The following is a 26,445-nucleotide window of genomic DNA, read 5'->3' as shown; positions in this document are numbered from 1 at the left end:
TAATTTATCAAGCAAAGTAGTAATTATAATTTTTTAAAAAAACCAATTTTAGTCTAGAAATTTTTTTTTAAAACGTGTTGAACATTTTGGAGCTGCAGCTCTTGGAAACTTTTAAGCGAGCTTACTACAATTTATTACATGTTTTATATCACATATATATACGTAAAATACAAAACATGAAAGACGCTTAATTGGAAATAGACCTTTGAATTTCTGATTTAAGGTATAAGTACAACATCATTCTGGTCTGTTATTATTTATGAACAATTATACAAGTACAATATTTAAAACAGTTGTATTTCTCTCCACAAAATTGTGTACGATAATATTTCATCTTTAATTTCGTATTCACATTCTTTCTTTAGATAGAAATACAAAATAATTAAAAAAGTTTTCTAACCTGTATTAGTTTTAGCTGTGCAATAATCAGTGAAAACCGAATTCAAGGTAAATTTCGTCAGATGCAGGTTCTTTGTCACTTGCACAGGATTTATGCGTTTCCATAAGAATACAAAATCTTTAGTTGTATATCCATCTAAAATTTAAAACATAATGAATGAAAATCAAAAATTGATATTTAGTCTGTTAAAAAAACAATTTAATGTATTTAAAATTTTAACTTACAGCTTGCGAATACTATTGAGCGCATTTGTTTGTCGAAAGGAAAATGCGCTAAGTCAGTTGGAGAAGACAATTTCAAAGATATCCTAAGAAAGTGAAGTTATAGTTTTAGTAATTTTTTATTTAATGTTAGGATTTTAACAAAGCAGTAAGTAAAAAATGGCAGTAAATTTTACCATTATTTAAAATTCAAAATTTTCTTTTGAATCATTTACTTTTCTGGTATTACTTATTTAAATACTAGTCAATAGTCTATTATAAATGTTGGAAAAAAACCAGACATCTAGCATTATTTTACTATTTCTGGTCTAATATATTTAGATGCATAATTTTTTTTTCGACAGCTTTAGCATTTATTAGATTTCTAGTCTTATCTTTGCTTTATAAGTGATGTAAAGTTTATAAAAAGTGTAAGTACTTTTGCCAAGGGGATCTACAGAACTTTAAGACGGAATTTCTCAACTTACTCTCAATCAGTCTATAGTTAGAGTTTCAGTAACACATATGGAGTACGTAATTTATATACGTATATAAATTATGCTACCTGACAGAGAAAATGTTTCACCGTAATAGAATAGACAAACTGCATTGACAGATAATCGAAAAATTGCAGAAAATATCACTTAATTTTTCTGTACCGATAAGGCTGCAATGGCTGAAAGTACAAGATCAATAAGGATGCAAATGCACATTTTAGACGATATACTGCTATAGCCAGCTCTATGAGTACTCCAATGGTATCTTAGGATATTCTCGATCATACATAGTTGACCCAATTTCATTGTTCACCTTTATTTTGTGTAGGGGGATGACAGGTATTCAACTGATATTGTCACATTACATAGATTCTCTGTTACAAGGAATCAAAGCATAGAGCTTGCCAAGGAAACATTTGCACATTTTTCAAAGAAAGCGTTTAATCTGATATGAGCTACATGTGGCCGAAGGTAATCCTGTTGAAAAATCGGGTTTGGAACACCATGACGAAACTGTAATGACTTAAATAATTGCTTAAGTGAAGCGTGTGGCTGGATGACACATAGATGAGCAAAAAATTGGAAATCTCAGATATTCATTAAATAAAAATATGAGAATTTGAAAATATAAAAAGAGAGAGAAACAATGATTCAAATGAAATGCAGGAAAGGGTGCTTGCCAGTAATGCACTCGGCAGCCATTTTAGAGAATATTTTAATTGTGCTGCCTATAGTAATTTAATGAGTTAATTGATTTACACCAGTAACTTAAAAAAACCCTTTATAAGTAAGCATGCTAGCCAAATTCTCTTTCGACTTACCACATTGTAAAGTTCGGGCTAAGCCTCACTCTACATTTAAGATTTAAACTTCGCTGAAAAAAATTAACTAGAGCGCGTATGCTATCAGCGAATATTCGTTCCCGTTAAGAAATGGCAGTACTTATCAAATTAAATCTTGAATTAAAAATGTAATTAAAATAATTTACTTGCATCTATAAACTGATAAAGTTCCAATTAAAGCAAAAATGCAAGAGAACAGTTTTCTGTGACTTACAAGGATAAATTAAACTATTAAAATTTGACAGTATAAATATTAAAAGTGTTACTCAACTAAGGGTTATCTGAGCCTAAGACCGGCATGAAACACTAGGAATTTAAGCTTATTTAAACAGCTTAAGCTAGATTCAGATTCTCATTTCATAGTGATCTGATAACGGATTCCGGAAGAACGTTGCCAAACAGAAGTGGGAACATCCTCTAATCTACTGTTATATAACGTTTTCTTTCAATATTTGAATTCTCAGCTAATCTGCATTTTCTGGAAAGGCCTGAAATTTAAAAAGAAAGGAAGTGGAGGGAAAGAATTACAAATTTAAGCATAAAAAGAATCTTAAATCAGCAATGGTTTTAGAGAAAGCTCTGCCGTTTCCGAAGGAGAGAACAAATAAGTGTCTCTTTTTTAAGAAGACGTATTCTGACAGAAGAATTATTTTAAAATCGAAATAGTTTCCCATAAAGCCAATTCTGGTCTGAAGTCGTTTCTTGCATAAGTTTGACACTTCTGTTTACTTCTTCCATATACCATAATAAAACTTCAACAGAGCTGGTTATTAAGGTATCGATTGTTTCGATTAATTTAAAAGTAAAATATAAAAATAAAAAAAGGTTATAATAAAACTTCTGACCTTACACTGTACAGCACATTTCCATCGGGATAAATTCTGATGAAATTATTTGGCACAATAATATTGTGAAACTCCCCAGATTTTTCATTCGAAAAAAATACATCAGGCTTCCATATTTTGTGAGGTAAATTCATCGTCAAGTATGGAAATTTGTTTTTATTATCATATTTCAGTCTATCATCTATCCATGATTGCCGAAATGTTAGCTGCGTTTCATATTCCTAATGGAAGATAAAGAAATGTGCATCCAAATTAATTAACTTGAGAAAATTAAGAAATAAAAATTAATGAACTAATAACATTGATCAAAAATGACTTGGATTAAAAATATATTAGCAGTTTTGATGCATTTTGAAGTACTGTTTTCGACTACGAAGTCAGAGTTTCTCGTTTTAAAGTAATAAATTGACGAAATGCTAACCTATGCTCAGATGTGAATTTTTCTTGGTTCTCAGTTTAAGGAAATAGTCATTATCCTTCTCTAATCTCAGAATACCAAAGACTGGTCAGATCCACAAAATGTTTTAAGAACACAGCGATGAGTTTTATGATTCATTAAAAGGCAGAAAATTATAAAGAACTAATTAACACGCCTCTAAAAATTAGAAAACATTTCGAATGTAATATATCAATAAAGATTCATTTTCTGGACTACTGTTTTGAACTGTCTATGACTGGCAGTTTGGATAAAATTCTAATTTCTTATTGTGATCTCTGTTGAAATCCCAGGGAGCAGGATTGTCACATAGCATTTTAGTAAATTTTCCACATCTGTAATATGAATATGGGCCAGTTTCTCCTAAAACTTCTTCCGCGTCCTTGTAGGCAGATAGCATACCCATAATACGCTTTAGTATAATCAAAACAATAGTCTTGAATTTTTAGCTCGGTAGAGTTGACGAAACGAATATGAAGAATGTTTAAGTTAGGTATATGTGCAATGGAAACTCATACCAAGTTAACCGACTCTCAACATATTAGCTTATCACTATTATCACGATATTGTTTGACATTGATATTGTTTGTTGTTGTTATCGATAATCTAGAATGGGATGTTGTTTGGTATTCCTTTAGATATGTTTAGAGCAAGCATGTCAAAATTGCGGCCCTCCGCTCACCCCGAAAAAAGTAATAAACGTATATATTTATGATATACTACTAAAAGTTGGAATTCCTATGTATTATCTCGCCGACCATAAAAGTTAGCAATCATCGAACCATGAAAGTTGGCGAAGATTCGGCGGAAATTGTGGGAAACATTAATACGCAATCATGAGCCACATTTCTGTCTGTAACACTTACAGAGACATTAGTTATTTTTTTAAAGCAGGAGAGGTGAAAAATGAGCTATGCCCTCCCTGGGACTCGAACCACAGATCTCTAGCCAAGCGTGCTAACCACTACACCACGAAGGCATGTTAAGAAGGCGGGAGAAATATCTTACACACTTACAATAATACATTCATCAGTCTCACTGCATAATCCACCAAATAGCCATTGCTGCTGAAGTGTTGATGAACTTCGCTTTTGAACTTCATGAAAAATTGAAATCTTATTTTACTGGAAGCTCTGTTTAGAAAGCTATGAGTGCAAACTTCCCCCAGGTGATTTTTCCAATCTATTACTGATTTGTCGACCATATTCAGCTGTTGTGTTCCTCAGTCAGCAGATGGTAATCCTCTCGAGATATGAATGATTCTAAGTACATCACAAACGTGATTCTACAGCCCTCGAACTCATTTCTATTTTCAAAAATGCGAGGAAATATACAGCAATAACAGTTAATTTATAGTCTTGCTTAAAAATAAAAGATCGCTTATCGAAAATCAGTTGGGGGCTACATCAAACGAAAGTGCAGATATTATGTCTTGTAACATCCTACATATCGGTAATTAGAGCTAATTCTTGCTGCATGGAAAACGTTTCACGGTAGACGAGATAATATGTAAGTACCCAGATGCCACGGAATATTGAAATGAATATGTAATCTTTAGTGCTAAAAAGAACCCTTAAAGGGTCTCTTCACAAAGATACTGCCAATCCTTTTACAGATGGAGTTAACAGAAATTTAGCGCTACTCAATTCTAAAGCAAGAAACCATTGAAGTAGTCATCCCCGAATTTTACAAATATTTTCTTGTTTGGTTCCCAAAATGCTATAAATTTTGCATAGTACGGGACTTCCATGTTCGATAATGTGTATTAAAGAGTTCTTTTTTTTTTTTTTTTTTCTTTTTTTTTCCATTTATGAAAAGGAACATGCCTGCAGCGACATCCAGGTTAACAGGCATTCGTCTAACCTTTGTTATGGAAACCGGTAGTGCGAGCCAAAGCTGTAAGCTTTGGTGCGAGCAGCATGTCTCTAGACATTCGGAACCCAGTTCAGGGATAAAGATGCTAGGGACAGGAAAAGAAGCCGTAGGTATCCATCTACTATACAGATGTCCTTATGTTCTTTCTAGTTCCCCCTCAAAGAGCGGGCAAGATTTAACATATTTACTCACTTTTACATTCACTATATCATTAAATACGAAAATGGCTTTTTATATGTTTCGGCCCTCACTTTCGTACACCGATAACTATTTGACTTGATTTACAAGATTGTAATACATTACATGAATCTCCATCTGCTATGAACTGGTAGTCACTTTGAAAAATAAAATAGCAACAAAAATTGTCTGCTAAAAAACGATAGCTATATGATGTATGTACGTATATACGACAAACAGTTTTGTCTTTTGTTTAGTTTTCTGAAGGCTGTAATGTGGCAGGCTGCTGGGGCAGACTTACTGATTGTAAAGATTTGTAGAAGCATTGTATTTATTTTAAATGGAAGTTTTATTTTCTAATGCTAAATTATTACGTATGCAATTTAGTTGGACCATCCATCTTCCTTGTGATTGAAACTTGGGATCAGCTAGACCTTTAGATCGGAGTTATACTAATAAATAAATAAATAAATATACAAGAGCATTAAGGTAAGAGCCAACTTTGTTTCTGAATATTTGATTCAAGCGTATCGTTCTCCTTGAGATTTTTACTGAAATGGAGGCGTTAATGAAGGAAAAAGTAAAATGATCCATAATTCGAGCTGGTTTAACTCGTTTGGGTACATCAGTACATTAGTAAGCTATTTGAAGGAAAAATAATTGAAAATTAAAGCAAACTTTCTGCTTATTGGTCTAAAGTTACATGAGAAAAAGGCAATTCTTTGAGGGAATATAATGAGAAGCGTGTTTATTATAAAATAAAATAAGAATTATTTGTAATCATATGAAGACAAACTAAATATGCCTTTTGATTATTCACGCGCCCCTCATTGAAAAAGCGACTAATTTTTCGTAATGTTTTTACACGAAAGTCAACAACCATTTTGGAATTGGTGGCGCTTTAAGAATTCTATGAAAGAGAACTGAAGGAAAAGCCAGTTTGAGGCTAGAGTTTTAAAATGCATTTAGTTTGGTTTATTTAATTATAGAAAAATACTCGAGGGCTGGCTGTGTGAGGGGAGAGATGCCTTCATGGAAGCCTTTCTAAGGAACCCTTGCTCGTATCCACGTTACATATGGGGAAAACTACGAAAGCGCCCATGCAGCCAGCCCGTTGGCCGATATTCGAAACTCGAAACGAACTACTGGTGTTCAGCGACTCGGTCGCAAATGGGCTAAAATTGCATTTGTAAACGGAATAAACTCAAATCTGTTGTAATTAAAAAAAACTGAAAAGCATCTTTATTTGAAGTCTCTGTTTAAAGACTTTGTATTTAAATGTGTAGCTCGATTTATTAAAACAGAAGTAAATTACCATTCATGTTATCATGATTCATATTAAGAGAAAAACATGGATTTATAATTAATTTAACAAGAAAGATATATAATTAAAAAAAAATCTGAAATGTTTCAGATTTTAAATTACGTCCAAAGGGGCGTTTTTTAACATTTTGTGTGTTACCTTTCTTTATTAAATATCATGTTCCTCGCACTTAAACCATAAGATCCAGTGCAACAGCAATATCGCAAAATAGTTTTAAAACGAGCATATCTTTAGAATTTCCGATACAGAGACTCACGCGCTGGAGATAAAAATGTTTTTTCTGCACAACGTTGCCATTGCTCGCTTTGAAATCCTTGAGTTTGTTAATTAAAAATTCGTCAAAGTTTTAAAAAATAGGAAATTGATCATAAAACAAATTTCAATTTTCAAATTTGGTCTTCCACATGCTCATATTCGTTGGAGGATTACGTTATTCAAAATTCGATGACTCTATGTACCGTTATTTTATGACAATGTGAGAAATATACATACATTTACGCAGATTTTCATTATTTAATTTCTTCAAATATAATGTAGGACTCTAACATTTTATGGCAACAGTTTGAAAAGTGAACCGACATTTATCCGTCCGACGCAAAATGCCAAAACGAAACTAATAGTCCTTCGGGATTCAAATCCCTTTGGACTAATAATGATATGAATAAACTTCTATAAGCACGCTTTGAATCGAAGGATTTGTAAAAGTTATCTGATGATTAAGAAATAAACATGAGAAAATGAAACTAGATGTAAAAGCGGTAATTACGGACACTTATTGATTCCTATAATTTTAAAATTATTATCTGAAGAATCAATGTTATTTTTTCGCAGGAATCTTACATCAAAAGACAATACTGAAGTAACAAAATTAATCAAGTTTATGAAACATTAGCTCAAGTGCAGAGAAACGAAACATTCAGAAATTGAGATTTAAACTCAGAATCGCTAAGTACACTACCCTGCATTGAAAATGGAGCACGAAGAAAAAGTGGCCAAAAAGTGATGAAACTCAGCAAACAGAGAAAGACAGCAACGAACAATAAGTGATCTTTATTTCGAAATAATTATGCATAATACGCAGCGAGAACAGCTTCGGCTGAGTAGGTTGCAGGACCATCTTCGACGGCATTACACAAAGCGACATATCTAGGTACAGCGTTAGTGAGACTACGGATGGTGTACTGAGGAAGAGCTCTCCATTCCCTGTCAACCATTTGACAAAGTTCGTCTTCTGAACACGGCAATAGCAAGATCTGCAAATGGTGTCCAATCACATCCCATATGTGTTCGATCAGTGAGAGATCAGGAGAGAACGGTGGCCAAAGAAGCATGTGTACACCTTGCAGAGCACGTTGGCTGATGCGAGCAGTGTGTGGTCGGGAGTTATCATGCTGATAAAAGGCATTGGACACTCCCTGAAGGTAGGAATGTGTCATCGACAGTAGCACATCATCCATGTATTGCTGGGCCGTCATAGTGTCCTGAATACGCAATAAAGGTGACCTGGAATCGTAAGCAATGGCGCCCCCAAACCATGATGCAGCGTAGTAGCGTGGTGGAGCATTCCACAACTGTTGAATGATTGGACCTGTCTCCACATCAACGCCACACTCGTACGTGGCGGCTATCATTGGAGAAACAGAAGCGTGACTCATCTAAGAACACGATCTTGTGCCATTCCGTCGTCCACATCGCTCGAGTCTGGCACCTTTGCAGACGTTGGGGACCTATGATATGGAGTTAATGGCAGTCTTCTTAACAGATGCGACGAGTGCGACGGTAAATGATTCTGGTTGAAATGGGAACGACCAGCATGCCTGAACTGCCGAACTGCAGCATGTCCTGAACATGCTGCAGAATGGAGGTAAAAGAGACTGGCGGGTGTGCCACCTCCTGTAGGCTGATGCATCGATTCACGCGTGCTGATGTCAGTCTGGCTGCACTGGCACCCCTCGAACTTGCCACATTTCCTTTTTCCAGTCATCGTCGCCACAGCTGGTGCACTGTGGACGCGTCCAGGTGTGTGTCAGCTGAAATTCGCTTTACAGACCAACCTGCCCTTCTCAGTAAGCATGTTCATTATGTAAGTACACCTATCAGTTTACCAGTAAGCACGTTCACTAATACCATGCCCCTCGTAGAATCGTCTGTCTGCTGGAAATGGCTCCGCTGACGACGTCATGGCATTCTCTGTCGTTACACGCTTTCTCTGAGACAAGAACAAATTTTATACGACGATTTCCTTAACAGAAATAAAGGCACGGAAACTGAACATTCTGCAGGTTCCCCAATGTCTTGCCTATAACGGCATTAGCCACTCTTAAGGCCAGAAGTGGAGGCCATTTTATTGCGGCGTTATTACCTAATAGGCGGCCACCGTTACATCCTATGAAGAGACAGACAATTTTATATCCATGCCTTCTCCGGGATTTGAAACCGGGACCTTCGGTATCGCAGTCAGGCTTTCCTAACCACTATACCGTCTGGGCGACCACATTCTTGAGTTTCCTTCCCTTATATCTTTCTCAATGTGCGCTGGAGAGCTGCGCGTTTCAAATCATTCACATTACTTGGTGGCTTGCGTTCTACACTGAAATTTGTATAATTTTCGGGTCACTCTTTCTCGGTGTTACATTTTCAATGTCGGGTTGCGTATGTAGAAGCAGTAACTACACCAAATACATCGCTGAGAGAAAAATATACAACTTAAAAATAATAGTCGGACAACCACTGTTTTTAATACAGTACTAAAAAAGTGTGCATATTTTTTATGAAAATGTTAATATGAAATGCGTAATTTTTTTGGATGAGCAAAAGGGGAAAATGATAAAAAAGAAGGTAAATGTTTTAAATGTCTCCGAATTTACATTTAAGTGACTAGTGTAAATCTAAAACTGTGTAAATACTTGTGTAAACTTAAAACGTTACAGTCATTTAAAATTATTTTGTTTTGCAAAAAAAATAAATAAATAAATAAAATAAAATAAAATAAAATAAAATAAAAAAAAATAAATAAAGACAATCCAGAAACTCATTCTGTCCTACCTAATTCCCAGTGTAGTATTACTGCAATTAAAAAGGGTTTTTATATTGCAAACTTGTTCAGTTACTGAGCAACATCAAAATAAGTCAAAATTCGTTAGGACTGTAACTGATTTGGGAACTGAAATCTGCTTCATTATTAAAGATTTAGTTCCATAATTAAACTTCAAAGTCATACGGAAAGAACTCTTAACAACTTATGCGTCTGGAATAACATGTAAGGATCCTAAGTTTTACTAACGTTTATTTTATTTTAAATCTTTACTATCACTTCTTATTTTCTACTTCCGGCCAGAATTAAAAGCTTTAACTTATTTATGCAAATTTGTCTTGCTAACGCCAAGTACTTAAGTTGTGGTTTTTTGCCAAGCAAGAGAGAGGAAAGTGTTATTGCAAGCCGCTTGCGATAGTAGTTTTACTCGGTTGCTGGTTGCCTTCAAGGCCAGAGGTTTAGTCCTCTTGATAATTTTAAACGTAGTTTTAGCAGCTCTCTGTACTACCTACGGATTTTGTTAAATAACGGCCAATCTTAAAGCTAGGCACTTGTATATTAATCCAAAGTTAGTTTTAGTTAGAATTTTAGATAGTAGTTTTTATATTCTTACGTTCAGACCACAAGTGGTTGGTCTCTGTATTCCGAAGTTCCGGAAATCTCTGTAAAGATAGAAAAATAAAGGGTTTCGTATACCCTTCCTGTGTGTATTGTCTACTTCAAAATTTATTGAACATAGCTTGAGTAAGCTCCCTGTTCCGAGTCAGGACAGTTCATGTTTCCAAAGCAAGTTAAGAGGAACACAAGTCCTGATAGTGGCGCCCGACGAAGAAGAATAACCATGGCCGAGTTTCAAGAAGAACCTGTGGTGCCTGCAGAAGCGGCTCAGAATCCAGAAATGCCAGCTGCCGCCCTGGAAGGATTTGGGTACATCGTCCAAACCATGCGCGCATCGATGAAATCAGAAGCAACATTTAATGGAAACTCACCGGTAACCAGTTTTTTGGGAAAATTGAATGACCCCTTCATGCTGTATCCAGTCCATGAATTCCAGAAAGTCACCTTAGCTACCAGCGCTTTGAGGGGCCAAGCGCTTAATTGGTTTAAATGTATAGGCAGAAGTCTCTTGGGTCAAGCAGGAAGTCCCACCTATACTTACGAAAATTTTAAGACCGCCTTAGTAAAAGCCTTCCCTGTCGTAAGAAATTGTTCAAAATTAAAAGCGGAACTCTTCAGCATATACCAGCAACGAATTGAAAATCTCTCAAGCTTTATTTTAAGAAACATTCAGGTCCTTAAACTCTTGTATGGAAGCCGTCCGAATCCTGAGATAATCCAAGTGATTTTGCCGAGGTTACTTCCCCAAGTACAAGACTTTATTGTATTAAGGAATCCGACTACACTGGAAAGTTATTTGAGCTAGCAATCCAGTTTGAAAGTAGAAGAACGTCGGACATTGAAAGAAGACGCCAGTATGAACAATGAAACCAATTTGTTGCGCCAAGACCACAGCAAAGGCAAGAACACGGCTACGGAAGCAAATCGAATCAGTTGGCAAGGAAACCTGAGTATCCAAAAACAACCGGCGAACGTCGACAGTTCAATAGTAAGCCAGAAAAAAAGTCTGAAGGCCAGCGGAAAGAGAAGCAAGGCATGTAAAGGAACAAAGAAAATCTAAACTAAAACGGATTTCTGCTGACGGGAGGGTGCGGAAATCCGAAGGCCAAGAAAACCCCTCTTCCTTCAAGTTAAATACAGTTATTGTGAAAAATTTGACTCTTCCAAAGATTGAAGTTTTGGTGAACAGCATCCCAGCCACCGCACTCCTGGATACAGGCGCGCAGTGTTCCTGTGTGTCAGAAGATTTTTTTAGGAAGTATTTCCGTAGATACAGAATATATAATTCGGATAATACGACAATGTTAGCTGCGCAGGGAGAAAGATGCAAATGCATAGGTAAAATACCATTATATATTCGCATTAAGGACGAGCAAGTAAAGATCATGTTTTTTATCGTAAAAAATCTATAAGCGCATGTGATTCTAGGGATAGATTTTCTTTCAGAGGCAGAAGCAATGCTAGATTTTAACCAAGCGTCCCTTAAGCTGACCATGAAACCCGTTGTGGAAGAAAAAAGAGAACCACCCACGTTAAAGCTCAACCACCTGCCTACGGGAGAGCAACAAAAAATTCGCCAAGTGGTAAGTGAATTTTCTTCGTTATTTAGTGATATTCCCGGATTTACTCAAGTTACTAACCATAGTATCGACACAGGAGATTCACTGCCAGTTCGCCACAAGCCGTATCGGTACAATAAGAATAAAGAAAAAATTATAGAGTGGCACATTCGAGATATGTTACGTAAAAAGATCATAACGGCCATCTCAAGTAGTTATGCTAGCCCGGTTGTGTTATGCAAGAAAAATAATGACTATCCAGTAACACATCCGAAAAGGTGGCGTTTTGCAATTGACTATCGTAAATTCAACTCCATGAGTAAATATCCGGTATATCCGTTACCTATTATTGAAGAAATTTTAACGAACATAACTTCTACAAAATACATGACTACGTTAGATTTAACGACTGGTTATTTTCAAATAGGTGTTAAACCAGAAGATGTGCCTAAGACTGCTTTTATAACCAAGTCTGGCAATTATGCATTCTTGCGTTTGCCGTTTGGCCTTTCAGGGGCACCGGCAACATTTCAGCGATGTATGGACATTGTGCTAAGGCCTGTTCTAGGAAAGACCACATTTATCTATTTAGACGATATCATTATTACTAGTGATAATCTCGACCAACATGTACAGGATTTAAGACAGGTGTTTTCATTATTAAATGAGGCCGGTCTAAAAGTTAATGTCGAAACGTGCAAATTTGCAGCCCCTGAATTTAAAATACTTAGGTTACAAAATATCTCAGAAAAGAATCGAGACAGACGAATCAAAAATAATCGCTGTGCAAAAGTATCCGCCGCCAAATACGGCGAAGAAGCTCTCTTCTTTTCTAGGACTTTGTTCATATTATAGGTCCTTTATAAAAGATTTTGCAGCTATTGCTGAACCATTGTTAAAATTAAAAAGGAAAAAGGCAAGATTCTCGTAGACGGCCGATGCCAATAGTGCTTTTGAAAAATTAAAGCAAGCATTAACGCAAGCCCCTGTTTTGAAATTTCCTGAGAACGATGAGAATTTAGAAATTTCAGCGGATGCTTTGGATTATACGGTAGGAGCTGTACTTTCGCAAAATCAGCAGCCCGTGGCATTTTTTAGTAGAACTTTAAATCAAACACAAAGAAATTATTCCGCGACTGAGAGAGAGGCACTTGCAGTTCTGTTAGCAGTGCAAAAGTTCCGAGTCAATTTTGGAAGGGCGCCAATAACAGTGTATTCTGATCATGCGGCGGTAACTAGATTGTACTCAGGGAAAAACTTATCCCCAAGGTTAATAAGATGGGCACTCAAGTTACAAGAGTATAATCTGGTAATTAAGCACACCCCCGGAAAGGAAAATATCGTAGCAGATGCCCTATCCAGAATAAAAATTGATGAAGTAGGTAATACTGCAAAGGTGGCAATGCTCACAGCATGTACGATACATTCCCGAGAAACTGTAATAACCGAACTGGGTAAGGATCCGGAATTTAAAAATATTTATGATTATTTAAAAGATCCTGAAAATTTTAGCCACCAAGATATTGTGGCGATAAGAAATAGGGCGGCCCATTACGAACTAATAGATGGTCTATTATTTTATACAAAAACTACGAATTCCAACAACAAATTTCGACCTGTTATCCCAGCTAGTCTTAGATTAAATATACTGCAGGAGTTGCACGACTCCCCTTTAGCTTCTCATGCTGGTATTCGAAAAACCATCCAACGCGTACGCGAAGAAGTTTATTTTACTGAGCTGCAAAAGTTAACAAGGGCGTATGTCCAGTCCTGCCCAACATGTCAAGCAGTTAATTATATTAATTTCCGCCCGGCCGGGTTTCTAAATAGCATTAAATCGGAATTTCAAAATGAAATAATTGGCATCGATTTATTGGGCCCTTTCCCGAAAAGTCAGTTAAATAAAAGTCGGTATCTCCTTGTTATGGTTGATCATTTTAGTAAGTGGACCGAAATTTTTCCCTTAAAACGAGCCTCCGCGAAATTAGTTACTGATTCTATTTTAAATAAATATATTTTAAAATACGGTGCGCCCCTAAAAGTTATATCGGATAATGGTCCTCAATTTGTAAGTAATGTATTTGAAGACATGTGCCAAAAACTGGGCAAACGTCATTTAAAAGCGGTCCCGTATCGGCCGCAATCAAATATAGCGGAACGGGTCAATAGAAATATAGTGAAAATTATCCGTAGTTATGTTAAAAATTTTCATAAAAGCTGGGATAACTATGTCAATGAATTTGCTTTCGCCCTTAGGACCGCAAAACATGATACAACGGGCAAAACTCCTGCTGAGTTATTTTTAGGCAGAAAGATTATAACGCCGTTAGATAAATTATTTTATGTTCAACAAAGAGCCCCAGAATTTAAAATGGGTGATATAGAAATATTAATTAAAGAAGCAAAAAAGAACACTGATGTAGAACAAAGAAAACAGAAGCTCTATTATTATTATATGAAACGACGGGGAGTAACTTATAAAGTAGGAGATGAAGTATTAAAAATTAAGCATTCACTTTCTTCAGCACCAGAAGATAAAACCGCCAAATTTTTTTCCACGATTTGAAGGACCATATGCCATAGAAAAAAATAAATCAGGCTGTAGTGGTGTTAAAAGCCAGGAATGGTGAAACCTGCACCGCAAACTTTGACCAGATAAAACCATTTTATAATCGTAATAAAATGCCAATATTTCAAGATCTTTTGCAGGATCCGGCACGGCAGGGACAATGTCCAGAGGTGGAACAACGACAATCACAAGGGCAAGCCATGAGTAGACAGGAGCAATTGAAAAGAAGGTTTCCCCGTTGGAAAACTGAAGGTAACAAGAAAAAGAAGCCGTTCCACCGACCAGAAAAAAGAGGGCACGACCACCCCCAGAATGAAGAAGGAAGAAGTTTGACTAATGCAAAGAGAGCCAGGAGAAATGGCAACAACTATAACAGGGCTCCAAAACGGAAGATCTACCCATCGGATAGGAGTCTACGCAGCAAATGTCGACGAATTGATGAAGGAAAACCAGCTGCAGATACAAAGAAGCAAGAAAAGTTTGAGCAGCCAGCAACGAGATCCAGGCAACAACGAGAGAGAGTTGTTCCGGTTCCGCCAAGACCAGCTGCCATCAAACGGCCGAGACCACAAGCAGATGCTTAAAAGAAGGTCTTCAAGGGTGGCCGAACTGGAAGAAAAAGAAAGCTCATGGAAGAAGGAACCGAAGGGCGAACCCGCACAAGACGGAAGATCAACCAGACTGTAGTCTTCGCCACTTTCCAGGACTGGGCAGAAAAAAAGGATGTCTGAATATCACAAAGATAAGTAAAACTTTATGTTACTTTGAAACTTTTAAGTTAATTTTTCATTCTTACTGCAAGTGGCAGAATTGAAGAAGTTTTACCTCATGTGAGGCCTACCTTTATCGCCAAAAAGGCGAGAAATGAGTTGTTACCTATTTTGGTATTATGTTTTTCAATTACTCGCGAGTAAAACTAAAATTATTGTATAATAGGAATGTGTAAATACTTGAATATTGTAAAAGCATTGATAATCTTTGAGAAAGGTACCTTAAGAAAATTGTAAAAATTATTGTATAAAATTTTATTTAAAAGATTCTGGCAAGAAAGAAGTTTTAGTCTGAAAGACTTTTGAAATGTAGTATTTCAATATAGAAGAATTGGCACTTGCTTGGAAAAGAATAGAAGTTAACAAACAATATACTACTAATGTATGTTTTAAAATACGTAAAATTAACGGCACGTTAATATGTCCTTATATACAATGTGAACTGTTATATTAAAAGTTAAGAAATACTGTGATATGTTAAAAGTGAAAATACTAGAGTAATGCAAAAAATTTTAGCTTATTGGTGTGACTGTGAAAAGAGCAAATTATTGTGAATATGTGTTAAAGGTTGAATGAATATAGTTAGGCTCTCTGACGCTACACTTCAGAGTTAGCCACTTTTCAGAATAGTACCTCAGGGTTTAGAGATGAATATAAGGTGTGTTCTGAGGTCTTCTTATGTTGAATTTTAACACGTTAGTGTTTTGATTGCTGGCGGTAGTGTTGAACACTTGTACATAGACACGCACGTGTTTGGTGTTTTTCTTTACAACACATGTCAGAGAGCACGGGGAGATAATTAAATAACGTCATGAATGAAATAAGAACTTTGAAAGAGAAATATAAGTATTCATGTTACTTGCCATTTGATTGTGTAACATTTCATTAAACTAGTTTTCCTTCCAGATCTCTGGAAGGAACCAGATTCAACTAAGAAACTCCTGTTTATAGATGAGGTACAGATGAAAATTATTTGTCCATGGAGTTGATAATGTAAAAACGACTTTTTTAATTTCTAGATTAGGTAATTTCTAGAGAGAAATGTTTGTAAAAGATTGGCCTCGCGTTAGATTCTAGAGCTAAAAGTTTTCAACAAGGTCATTTTAGACCTCAGTTTCAAACTAATTAACTCTGGCGGGAAGTATGTAAGGATCCTAAGTTTTACTAATGGCCAGAGGTTTAGTCCTCTTGATAATTTTAAACGTATCGTAGTTTTAGCAGCTCTCTGTACTACATACGGATTTTGTTAAATAACGGCCAATCTTAAAGCTAGGCACTTGTATAATAATCCAAAGTTAGTTTTAGTTAGAGTTTTAGTTAGTAGTTTTTATATTCTTACGTTAAGACCACAAGTGTTGGTCTCTGTATTCTGAAGTTCCGGAAATCTCTGTAAAGATAGAAAAATAAAGGGTTTCGTATACCCTTCCTGTGTGTATTGTCTACTTTACAATTTATTGAACATAGCTTGAGTAAGCTCCCTGTTCCGAGTCAGGACAGTTCATGTTTCCAAAGCAAGTTAAGAGGAACGCAAGTCCTGATAAACTAATCATGAAGAAGAGACATGGAAGTGTTTAAAATCTGACTTAAACATACGGATGAACCATGGAACAATATATTAACTGCAGGACTACGAATGTTTCAATTCTTAGTAGTCTAGGCACACAAAAATTTGCCATTAAGAAATCTTGAGTTTCTCGATTCAAGTATTAGCGAAACAAGTATAAAAGATTAGTACACTGATAGAGATATAGAAGACTAACATGTAGCCATGCAGATTAAGGATGCAAGTATGATATTTAACGAAGAAAACGTACTGAAATTCGGTGTAAAATTAAGAAATGATGTTTTTTCTAAAGTCTCCAAAGGAAATTAATCCAATTTAAACTTCAACTTTGCTACTAAGGGTATTTAGAATTTTTGATTCATATCACTTTTGAAACACCTCAGACATCGTCCCAAAATTTGCTGCCCTCAAGAACTACTTTCTGAAAGAGATAAAACTTTTCTAGAAGCTAAGAAAATTGTGAAATAACATTTATCCAGTGGAAGTTTTCAAATTATCTAACGTATGATAGTGTTAATTGGGATTTTAACCCACTTTCAGTCCCAGATTTTGATGGACTTTGGATGACCGGCCTGAAGCAAATAAAAGCACATCTTAAAAGAATTATTTTCATACAGCTTTTTAACTTCCTGACTTTATAACTCAAATGGAATTGTGTTTAAAAAAGATTAATATCTCTTGTCAATAATCCTAATGACATTAGCTCTCGTACGCACGGGAATTTCATCATAAAGAGTTGCTTTAAATTCTTCACCTGATTAAGAAGGGACAAATTCTAAAATTTAGCTTGCCTGAGCGATGGAAATTAATCCAACATCTTTTTCAAAGATTTTGGAAACTTTGATCATCACATTATTTCTTCCATTTACAATAAAATAGATAACAGCTAAGCCGAACTTAAAGATGGATAATATAATAATAACAATATAATTAATAGTGTTAATGAAAAGAAAATGGCCAGCCTTAAAATAGAAGTTCGCAGAATTATTCGAAATGTATCCAAGCACTCAGAGTAAAGCTTTGGAGAGTAATTACTTTGGAGAATTAACGCCCCTTATTACGAAAATGCCTCGTAATAGTAAGCTTATAGCAATTTCACTGTACTACGGCATATAAATGTGCACTAACTCTCGTTCTTGACGGGAAATTGACTTGGTATTTATTTAGAAGAGTTCAAATATTATCTGGGATAAGCCAATCACAATTTTCTACAAGCTGGTAGTCATGCGACAATAAAAAGTAGAATGGTAAAAACCGTTCGTCAAAAAAAAGTTTAAAATTTAAAAGTTTTGCTTAAAAATCTTTTCTTCCAAGCAATTACTTTGCGCTCCTGTATCCAATAACGCAACTTCTGGGTTAATGCAGTAGCTAGCTACATAGCTATGTAACAAAATGTGGATCACTGGAGGGAATAAATGTTTTTATGAACTTTGTAATTAGTTGAATCTGAGAGTGCCTTATTTCTTTTTGGAGTGGCTGTGTCCTCTTTCGCGATTTATTTTGGCGATTGCCTTTGGTGGGTGACATTTGTTCCTGTTATCAAGACGTCTACTGCCATCGAACCGTGGGCTTTCTTCTGCTCTAGATTTACGAAAATATTTGCTCGCCCTTTCCTCATGTCCTGCTGTGTACTCATTAATAAACGCCTATTTTGGAAATTCACCGCGAATAACTATTCTAGCGTACTTGGGTTTGTAATTCAACAAAATCCTGATTTTCAGGAAACAACCTAGACAGAATTTTTGGATAACCTAGACACAATTTTTGGATTTTTGGATAACCTCCGCATCTGATTTTTTCCATACAATAAGCTTATATTTTTCTCGATATAAACTCAGCCAGTTTTATGACCTTGGTTTGATATCTTTCAAACAGTTCTGCTTCTAATTTCGCTCTTTCACGAAGGGGAATGTTTTCACAAGGGCGGTTTTAAATGTCTCGAGGGAAGAATTCTCACTGCCTGATTCACCGAATTAAAATTTATCGATGCATTTGTATCAACTCAATGCCTGCCCTCGAAGCGCGGCAGTAGCTATCTTGGCCTTGTGTAATTCTGCAACCGGGTAAAGCAGAAAGTGAGAATTTAATTGTTCCAGAAAAGTTACTACCACTTTTCTTTCATCAAAAATAGCTGATGGTTTCATTTACACTCGGGCATAATATATTTAAGATGAACCCAAATTGCTCCATGGGAATTCCTGGTGCCTGTGGAGCCTGCTATTTTACTTTTTTTTTTTTTTTTTTTTTTGTGAGGGAACTAAATATTGCCTAGTCTTGCGACATAATCCATAATTTGTTTGGCGCCTTTCATGAGGTGTTTTACATGATATGGAAATATTTACCCTATCAGACGTAAAGAGAATTATTATTGTGTTTAAAGTAACTACAAACCATGGGAAATAAATTAATTTCCTTGTAGTTAGTTAGAAGTTCTGAGTTCTGTTTAAATACAGATTTTTATTAAACAGAATTCAGAACATAAGGGCATGATCTTGTTCTATCAAACACAGCTTGTGGGGACGTAACTAAACAACAGTCAAATTGAAGTTTAAATGTTGACTAGTAGTCAAGGACTATACAATTTAAATCTTCCTCTAAGTTGGCTCAGTAACTGTACCGGCATATCAAATTCAAATGTAGGCAGCGATATACCGCAAAGCTGAATAATTACAACTTATCAGAGCTCGCAGGAACTGAACGTAGCGTGCACCTTTAGGCCCGACACATGCTTCGTGTTAAAATTTAAAACCCTCAGGTTAAATAATATTAGCTAACTCATTTACATCATGATGAGGAAACGGAAAGAAGACGTTACAGTAAAGGCTAATATCATAAATGTCTGGTAAATTTAAATAACAACTTTACATGGTGTAACACAGTACAACTTGCCTCGAGATTTCGATTCATTTGGTTAGAAATTCGGTTTAAATTTAGAATGAAAATTACTTCATTATATCTAGTTTACTTTTTCAAAATAGAAAAATCGATTTTTTAGACGTTAAATGTGTCAAAGGAAACAATCTGTCATTTGTCTGTCACTAATATTGTCGCTACTATAGTTACTATTTGCCCCACGTCTGTTACAGTTTACTTGAGGTATTTGTAACATGTAATTGTAAACATGCAAACTGTAACATGCGTATGGTTTTAAAAAATATCTCTTGTGCCAAAATCTGCAAACTTGCTGAATTTTTTTTAGTATATATGACGGAGAAATTGTTACGCTATAAAAAAATGCCGCTATAATAAAGAAACCATAAATGCATTTAAAAACAGAAGTATCTTTTCAGAAGTTATTACAACTATTATCTAACTCTCCTGCCAAAAGAAAAAGAAATACCAAAGAAAAATTAATTAGAATTACGCAGTCCAAGCAAGGCCAATTATTCAATTAGAGCATATAATTAATGTAATGATATTATTTTCGTAATAAAATATCAGTTACTTATGATCAGTCTCCGGCAGGGCAATCTGATCTCCGGATTTGACATGAGCACTCAGAATGATCAAAGTGCAGTATTAGTCTCTATAACATAGATTAAGTTAATTTTGTTGTATAATATAAGTAGCAAACTTCGGTCTTCATCTGAATCCGATTTTTTAAAAATGATTCAATGGGTTGCTTCAAGATACTTTCAAAATACTTTATCTTTAAAAATAACTAATTATTTTAAAATAATGGAAATGATACCAAACGTATAATTTTCAGTTGATATTTTAGTATTTTTTTTTTTTAACTTACCATTTTAGATTCGTCGATGTTGCTTATCCGCCTCACGTACATATTGACTCTCACTACCACAGGATCTAAATATTATTCATACTAAGTAAGATTTCAAAACACTTAGAAGACTTACATTAACATCTAACTTTTCAGATACTAAGAAATTTCAACCTGGTCATTTAAGTCCCTCTAAAAAATAATGTCCTTTAATTTAATAGTAAACCAAAAATCTTGAATACGGTAACACTCACCAAAAGTTGACAAAAAAGTGAGAAAACAATTGAGAGGCAAATACAATTGAGAAAATATAGTTGGTCAAATAACTCAATGCGGGATGGCAACATAACCTTCGTTTTATGAAAAAGCGCCGCGTGTGCGAAACACAATAAAAGAGGTACGCCTCTTTTCAAGTTCATAAAGTTTACTTACAAGTAATAATTCATAAATGTATCATTTATGTTGTATATGATGGATACTCTTTGGCACTCTGCTGAAACATCTACAAGAATGTTATATTTAAAAGCGCACAAATAAGGCTCGGTTTTGGTTTATTTCATTATTGCAAAGCATACGAGGGCTATCTGCCTCACGCAGCTAAGGAGGGAGATACGAGAAAGAGTATTTTAGAAAAACTGTATTGATACTGTGCCATTTTGCGTATTTTCTATTAAATAAGTTTACCTACTACCATTAAATTATATTGAAATAAATATATACAAAAGATACTTTGTATTATGAACTCATACCTATTTACCAACTTTTCGAGTAACCTATGTAAATAAGCGAAGCAAAGTACGTATACACCAGCTAAAACGTTTATGATGGTCATAGTCAGACATTAATTTTTTTAAATTCTTTTCGCATAAAGTTGTTAAGTTTGTTTGGGAGGAATTTCCAATAATAAAACAGCTTAGATAGAACAGAATATAAAGTAAAGAAAAAGAAAGCTGTTCGAATAAGATTACTTAAATAATAACAAGCCAAAATTAAGTATGTAAATATCAAATATCAAAAATAGTAGCTAATAAAATAATAGTAAAGTAAATAAGTATAAAAATCATATGATTAGCACCAAAAATTAATGTCATATATTTTATTTTTTTACCTAATGTTCATGTTACATGCATATATCAGTTGAGAAGAAAAATGTATTAATTACTTGTTCCATTTTTCCCATCTGGACGAATGCGAAGATCATAATCGCGAAATATGCTGTCTAAAATAATCTTTCGCTCTGCAAATGACGAAGTTCCTGACCTGTAGGATGGTAAATATTTTAGACAAGACATACATCTCCAAGTATATTAAACAAAGTATTGAGGTTTTATAACTGATCGCTGTGATAAGCTGTGAAGATAAAAATTACTTACTGTGCACTGTAACAGAATAAAAGTAAAATTAATAATAGTACTCGAGTTCGAAGAACCATTTTCACACTTGTCAACTTTCTAGAAATGCTGCAAAGGAAATATGTTCCGATTATTCTTTGAGAATGCATTAATAATAATGTACTTTTGATATAAAAACTTTACAAAACCGTAATTTTGTTACACCAAAATTTTTTACGTACTAAATACTTACATGAAATTGGTTATGCTTAAAATTTAATTATTTAATTTCCCTTTCCTTTTCTATCATTAGCCAATTAAACTAAAAATATAACAATTATGAAGGAAAAGAAATGTTTTGGCATTCCTTAGTCTTGTGAATACTCTTTCGCTTGCTCCTTCTCATTAGTACTGTACATTCACAGTCTTAATTTTGATAACATAGCAAGTAATTACAGGATAATGCAGTATTGATATTACTGAGTACTAGAACAGTAATTATTTTTAAAGAATACTCTGATATATGAATATTATAAACTACCTTAATGTTACTGTGATGCAAATATACCGAGTATGATCCATTTAAAATAAGCTCATGCAGCAACAAATCCCTTGCAGAATTTCTCTCAGAAGCTTTAAGACTTTTATCAGTATTTGGCAACAATCCGCAAATTATTTCCTTTTTATGGTTTTCAGATAAATTCGTAATTTAATGCTTAAAAACAAAACTTAGTGATTTCTCTAAATAGCAAACGTAAATGAGCGGAAGCAAATCCATTAAACTTTGTTTTTGCAATGTCTACTACAACACGTTGGAAATGTTGCCACTCACCGAAAAAAAAACCTTTGATGACAGCCCTTTAGTGTTCAGATACTACTAAACAAATTCCAGTAGCATTTGTATCATGTCAAACAACTTTTATTTGAACTTATGACGCATCTCTTTTCGAGTTATTCCAAATGCTTTGAATTTTCCCACAAACAATAATGTATTCAAGTATTTGGAGATGCGTTTTCAAGGCTAATCTGCCATAAAAACCGTTGTCATTGGTAATAAAATACGGATCTGAGCCTTTGATGTAAAAGTTTTAAAGAATCCGTACTGCGTGACAGTTGAATGTGAAGAATCTTAAGAACTAGTAAACGAATAATCGCTTGAGTTAGTGAAGTAGAAAACAACAAGTGAGAAGGGTGAAAAACCCTTTATTATTCCAACTAAAGTTTAACAGAACTCCGTCTTGGAGTTGTACAATAAAGCCGACACTCGCCCTTCAACTTAGGAAACTAAGAATTAAAACTTAACTAATCTCAACTAAAAAGATATAGCCGAAGCTATCAAAATTCTAACGGAGTTGGCCCCTTAGCGCTAATTTATAAGGTATTTCTCCGGCTTTCCTGGCGTGCTTTCTTGGTGTAGTGGTTCTGCACGCTGGACCGGTATTTCCAGAGGTCCGTGGTTCGATTCCCGGCGAGGGCGATTGCTCATTTTTCAGCTCACCTGCTTCTAAGAATACCTAATGTCTCTATAAATTGACTGCGAAGCTATTAAGGGCCGAGCGTAATAATAGCTTAAAAGAGAGTAGTCTAAAAAGGTGAACGCGTGCTAACCAGAATCTCTGGTTCTTTCTCACTGAGACAATAGAACTTCGTGGTTAAATAGCGCTCTTCCTCATTTGCATTCTAACGTGATTCTAAGACTACGTTCTGGCCGAAAGTGGTAAGATGAAATTAAGAAGCGATAGGAAAGGAAGTTTAACTCAAAATTTAGCTGTTAATTAAATTAACATAATCCTTACAAAGTAACTAAAAAAAGTAAAAATTGAATGAGGTTCGGAAGGTGACCCAGTGTCGACAGTAAAAATCTTTGATAATTGTAAAGTTATTATAATAAGTTAAAGAAATATCAAAAACCGCTAACATTTTTGGCGATCCTCTGCTGCAGATCCCGCGACCCACAGTTTAAGAAACTCTGAACTAGATTATCGCATTGAGTGGAAAAGCAACCATGACGTCACTGTTTGAAAAAAACGCTATCAGTGAACAAATGTCATCTCTATTCAAATTCCAGCTTGCGCAAATTCCATTTTACGTTTCTTTCCTTTTCACTCTCTTACTTTACAAAAGTTTTTCCAATTATTTCTCCTCTTCACTTTTTTTTATTTTACAAAAGTAATATTTTTTTAACAAGTTTAATTTTACCTCTCCGCTTTTTTTTACTTTAAAAAAAAATTGTACATTAAACTGTTGTAGAGACATTAGGTATTTTGGAAACAGGCAAGATGAAAAATTAGCAACGCTTTAGCCTGGAACCGAACCGCGGACCTCTGGAATACCGGCCCAGTGGGCAAGCCACTTCACCACGAAGGCACGCTAGGAAGGCGGGAGAAATACCTTATACCATACATTAAATTTAATATAAAATAATTAAACTTGTATACATTAAATATAATTTTTATATTTTTCTATTTACTCATGTGCAATTTTTTGTTCCTCTTTCATCATTTCTATTTTGTTTTCCGAAAATAACTTCTCATTTCTTTCTTTTCGATTTTTTCATTTTCGTTTAACAAATTAAAGTTTTTTATACTTTAAAAATTTTTTCTTGTTAATTTTTATTTTGCACTTAATTTTCTCTTGTTTTAAATACGTATTGGTGTTACATTTCCCAACAGTAAGCTTGCATATGTTATTCTGTCTACGAAATTTAAACTGTAATTAGTATGAAAATCATTTTACTCTGCAGGTCATTATGGATAACATTTACTGCAGATTAAAATCGACTTAAACTAGTATGTATAATGTTCATGCTAGATAATTTAATTGGAATAATTAATCAAAATATTGCATATCTTAATTTTCATACTACTAACACTTAATCGGAAATGTTCAGAACTTTCCTTCTCATGTATTATACTAATTACTAATGAGTGTACTAACTTTCGAAACATAATTACAAAGCATCACGGAATCCCTTTTATACATCTTACTTTTATTCAAAGGGATGACCAGTCTACGTCTGTGCTAAACATCACCTCATCACCTCTTTTACACATTTTACTCTTATCCAAAGGATTCGCCAAACTATGTGAAGCAAATGTAAATTTTATAGTTTCTACTTTCTATTTACATATTATATTTTTCCTTATATTTAATTTTCTTTTTTTCTTTTAAAACATATTCATATTACATTTCTGATGCTTTTTTTCAAAAAGTGACTTTCACAAATTTCTTTACAGCAAGACCTACAAGCTTTGAATCAAACCTTATAATTCAGACTTGACAAATTTTCATGGCATAACGTCTATTTAAATCAATACATGGGTATTTATAACCAGTTTAGTTCAAATACATACAAAAAAATTACATTTCATATTATGTTATATATAGTATTTTATGCTAGAGATATGTATATGAATATAATAAGGACTCTCTCTTTTATTCAACAGAAAGAGTCACTTATATTACTAACACAGACTAACTCTGAAACAATTTCACAACTTACCTTAAACCACCAAACGTAAGTTAAAACTTGATTTTCATCTTGTGGAGACTTCACTCGGATTGCTTAACAGGATACTACCATCTACAGCACAGCCTCATAATAACTATTATATTCGAACTTGCAGATTCAAATTTTAACATACCTGAGTTTATACTTCAAAATAAAACATCTTTGAAACGTATCATAAATCCAAAGTTAGACAGGAAAATGTAATAGATGACCCAAAAATAGTAAGACAAAAACAGAAATAAAAGTTTTCGTACGTAACTGGTGAGAATGAAACATAGATTTTCAACAACATTTCGGGAAAAAAGTGCCGGAAATAGAAATGCTGTTCTAAATCACTATTTAGACCCACAAGGAAAGTGCTTTTGAAGGAGACTTAATCCACTGCACAATTATGCATGCATATTTTAAACATGTATTTAGTCACGCCTTTAAACACCGAGACATTTTTCAATAGCTTAATTACTAAATTAATCCTGACTATTTATCCTGAGTGATTTATTTGATGCATCTAGATTTCTCGGTTTTCCAAGCTAATTCCAAAATCCGTTTCACTGCTCGTTTTGCTCAAACACTGTAGCTTTTCGAATTTAGCTCTTCCAAATCGTTCTTTCTGTTTATATTATGCAAGCATTGTAGCTCTTTTGAATCTGCGTAGCCTTTCGAATCACACTCTTAACTTTCTTAACAAGATACATAGAAATGAAGAGAATTTCAAAACTGTAGCGTATTATTCTAATTCGAATCATAACTAGATCTGTAAGGAAGAACCCAAGACAAAGTCTGAAATGCACAGTTAATTGATGTGCGAGCATAGAAATGAAAGGTGTCTTCTTTCCTGAACTTGAAATATAAAAATTTCTAAACTTTTAATATTTTTTCCTGACAGTATCCCAATTAAATTTAAATAATCTCCAAGCCTTTTAGCGTATCAATTCAAACTTAAACTAAAAAAACAACCATTTCAGACTGACATCATTTTATTTCATACTGAACTCTCACAGCTTTTTGAGAATATCTGATTGAATATTTCAGAATATTAGAGAATATTTCAGTTTATCGCAGTTAGAAAAAAATCACGTGTAAGCATCATATGAATTGAATTCCAAATAATAATCCAGCAGAGCAGTGAACGTAAAATTTTTAACACATCCATTCTGATTTGCATTTCAAAT

At 34.5% G+C, this 26,445-nt stretch overlaps 1 protein-coding gene across 2 annotated transcripts in view; it reads right to left on the bottom strand.

Annotated features, from left to right (window-relative positions):
- Positions 1 to 26,445, bottom strand: part of LOC118197356 (glutamate-gated chloride channel-like) — a 52,540-nt gene that overhangs the window by 13,617 nt on the left and 12,478 nt on the right. For both annotated transcript variants that reach the window (XM_035368855.2, XM_035368856.2), the window contains exons 2-7: positions 21,805 to 21,891; positions 21,594 to 21,691; positions 20,453 to 20,517; positions 2,785 to 3,005; positions 625 to 707; positions 401 to 535 (exon numbers count right to left, since the gene is read on the bottom strand). In XM_035368855.2, the coding sequence (XP_035224746.1) occupies positions 401 to 535; positions 625 to 707; positions 2,785 to 3,005; positions 20,453 to 20,517; positions 21,594 to 21,691; positions 21,805 to 21,891 (689 nt within the window). The remainder of the gene's footprint in view (positions 1 to 400; positions 536 to 624; positions 708 to 2,784; positions 3,006 to 20,452; positions 20,518 to 21,593; positions 21,692 to 21,804; positions 21,892 to 26,445) is intronic.

The sequence above is a fragment of the Stegodyphus dumicola genome, chromosome 4 (genome assembly GCF_044657685.1).
Source record: "Stegodyphus dumicola isolate Sdum_Otavi_A_Nest chromosome 4, ASM4465768v1".
NCBI classification, from domain to species: domain Eukaryota; kingdom Metazoa; phylum Arthropoda; class Arachnida; order Araneae; family Eresidae; genus Stegodyphus; species Stegodyphus dumicola.
This window is presented reverse-complemented; position numbering and strand designations above follow the sequence as displayed.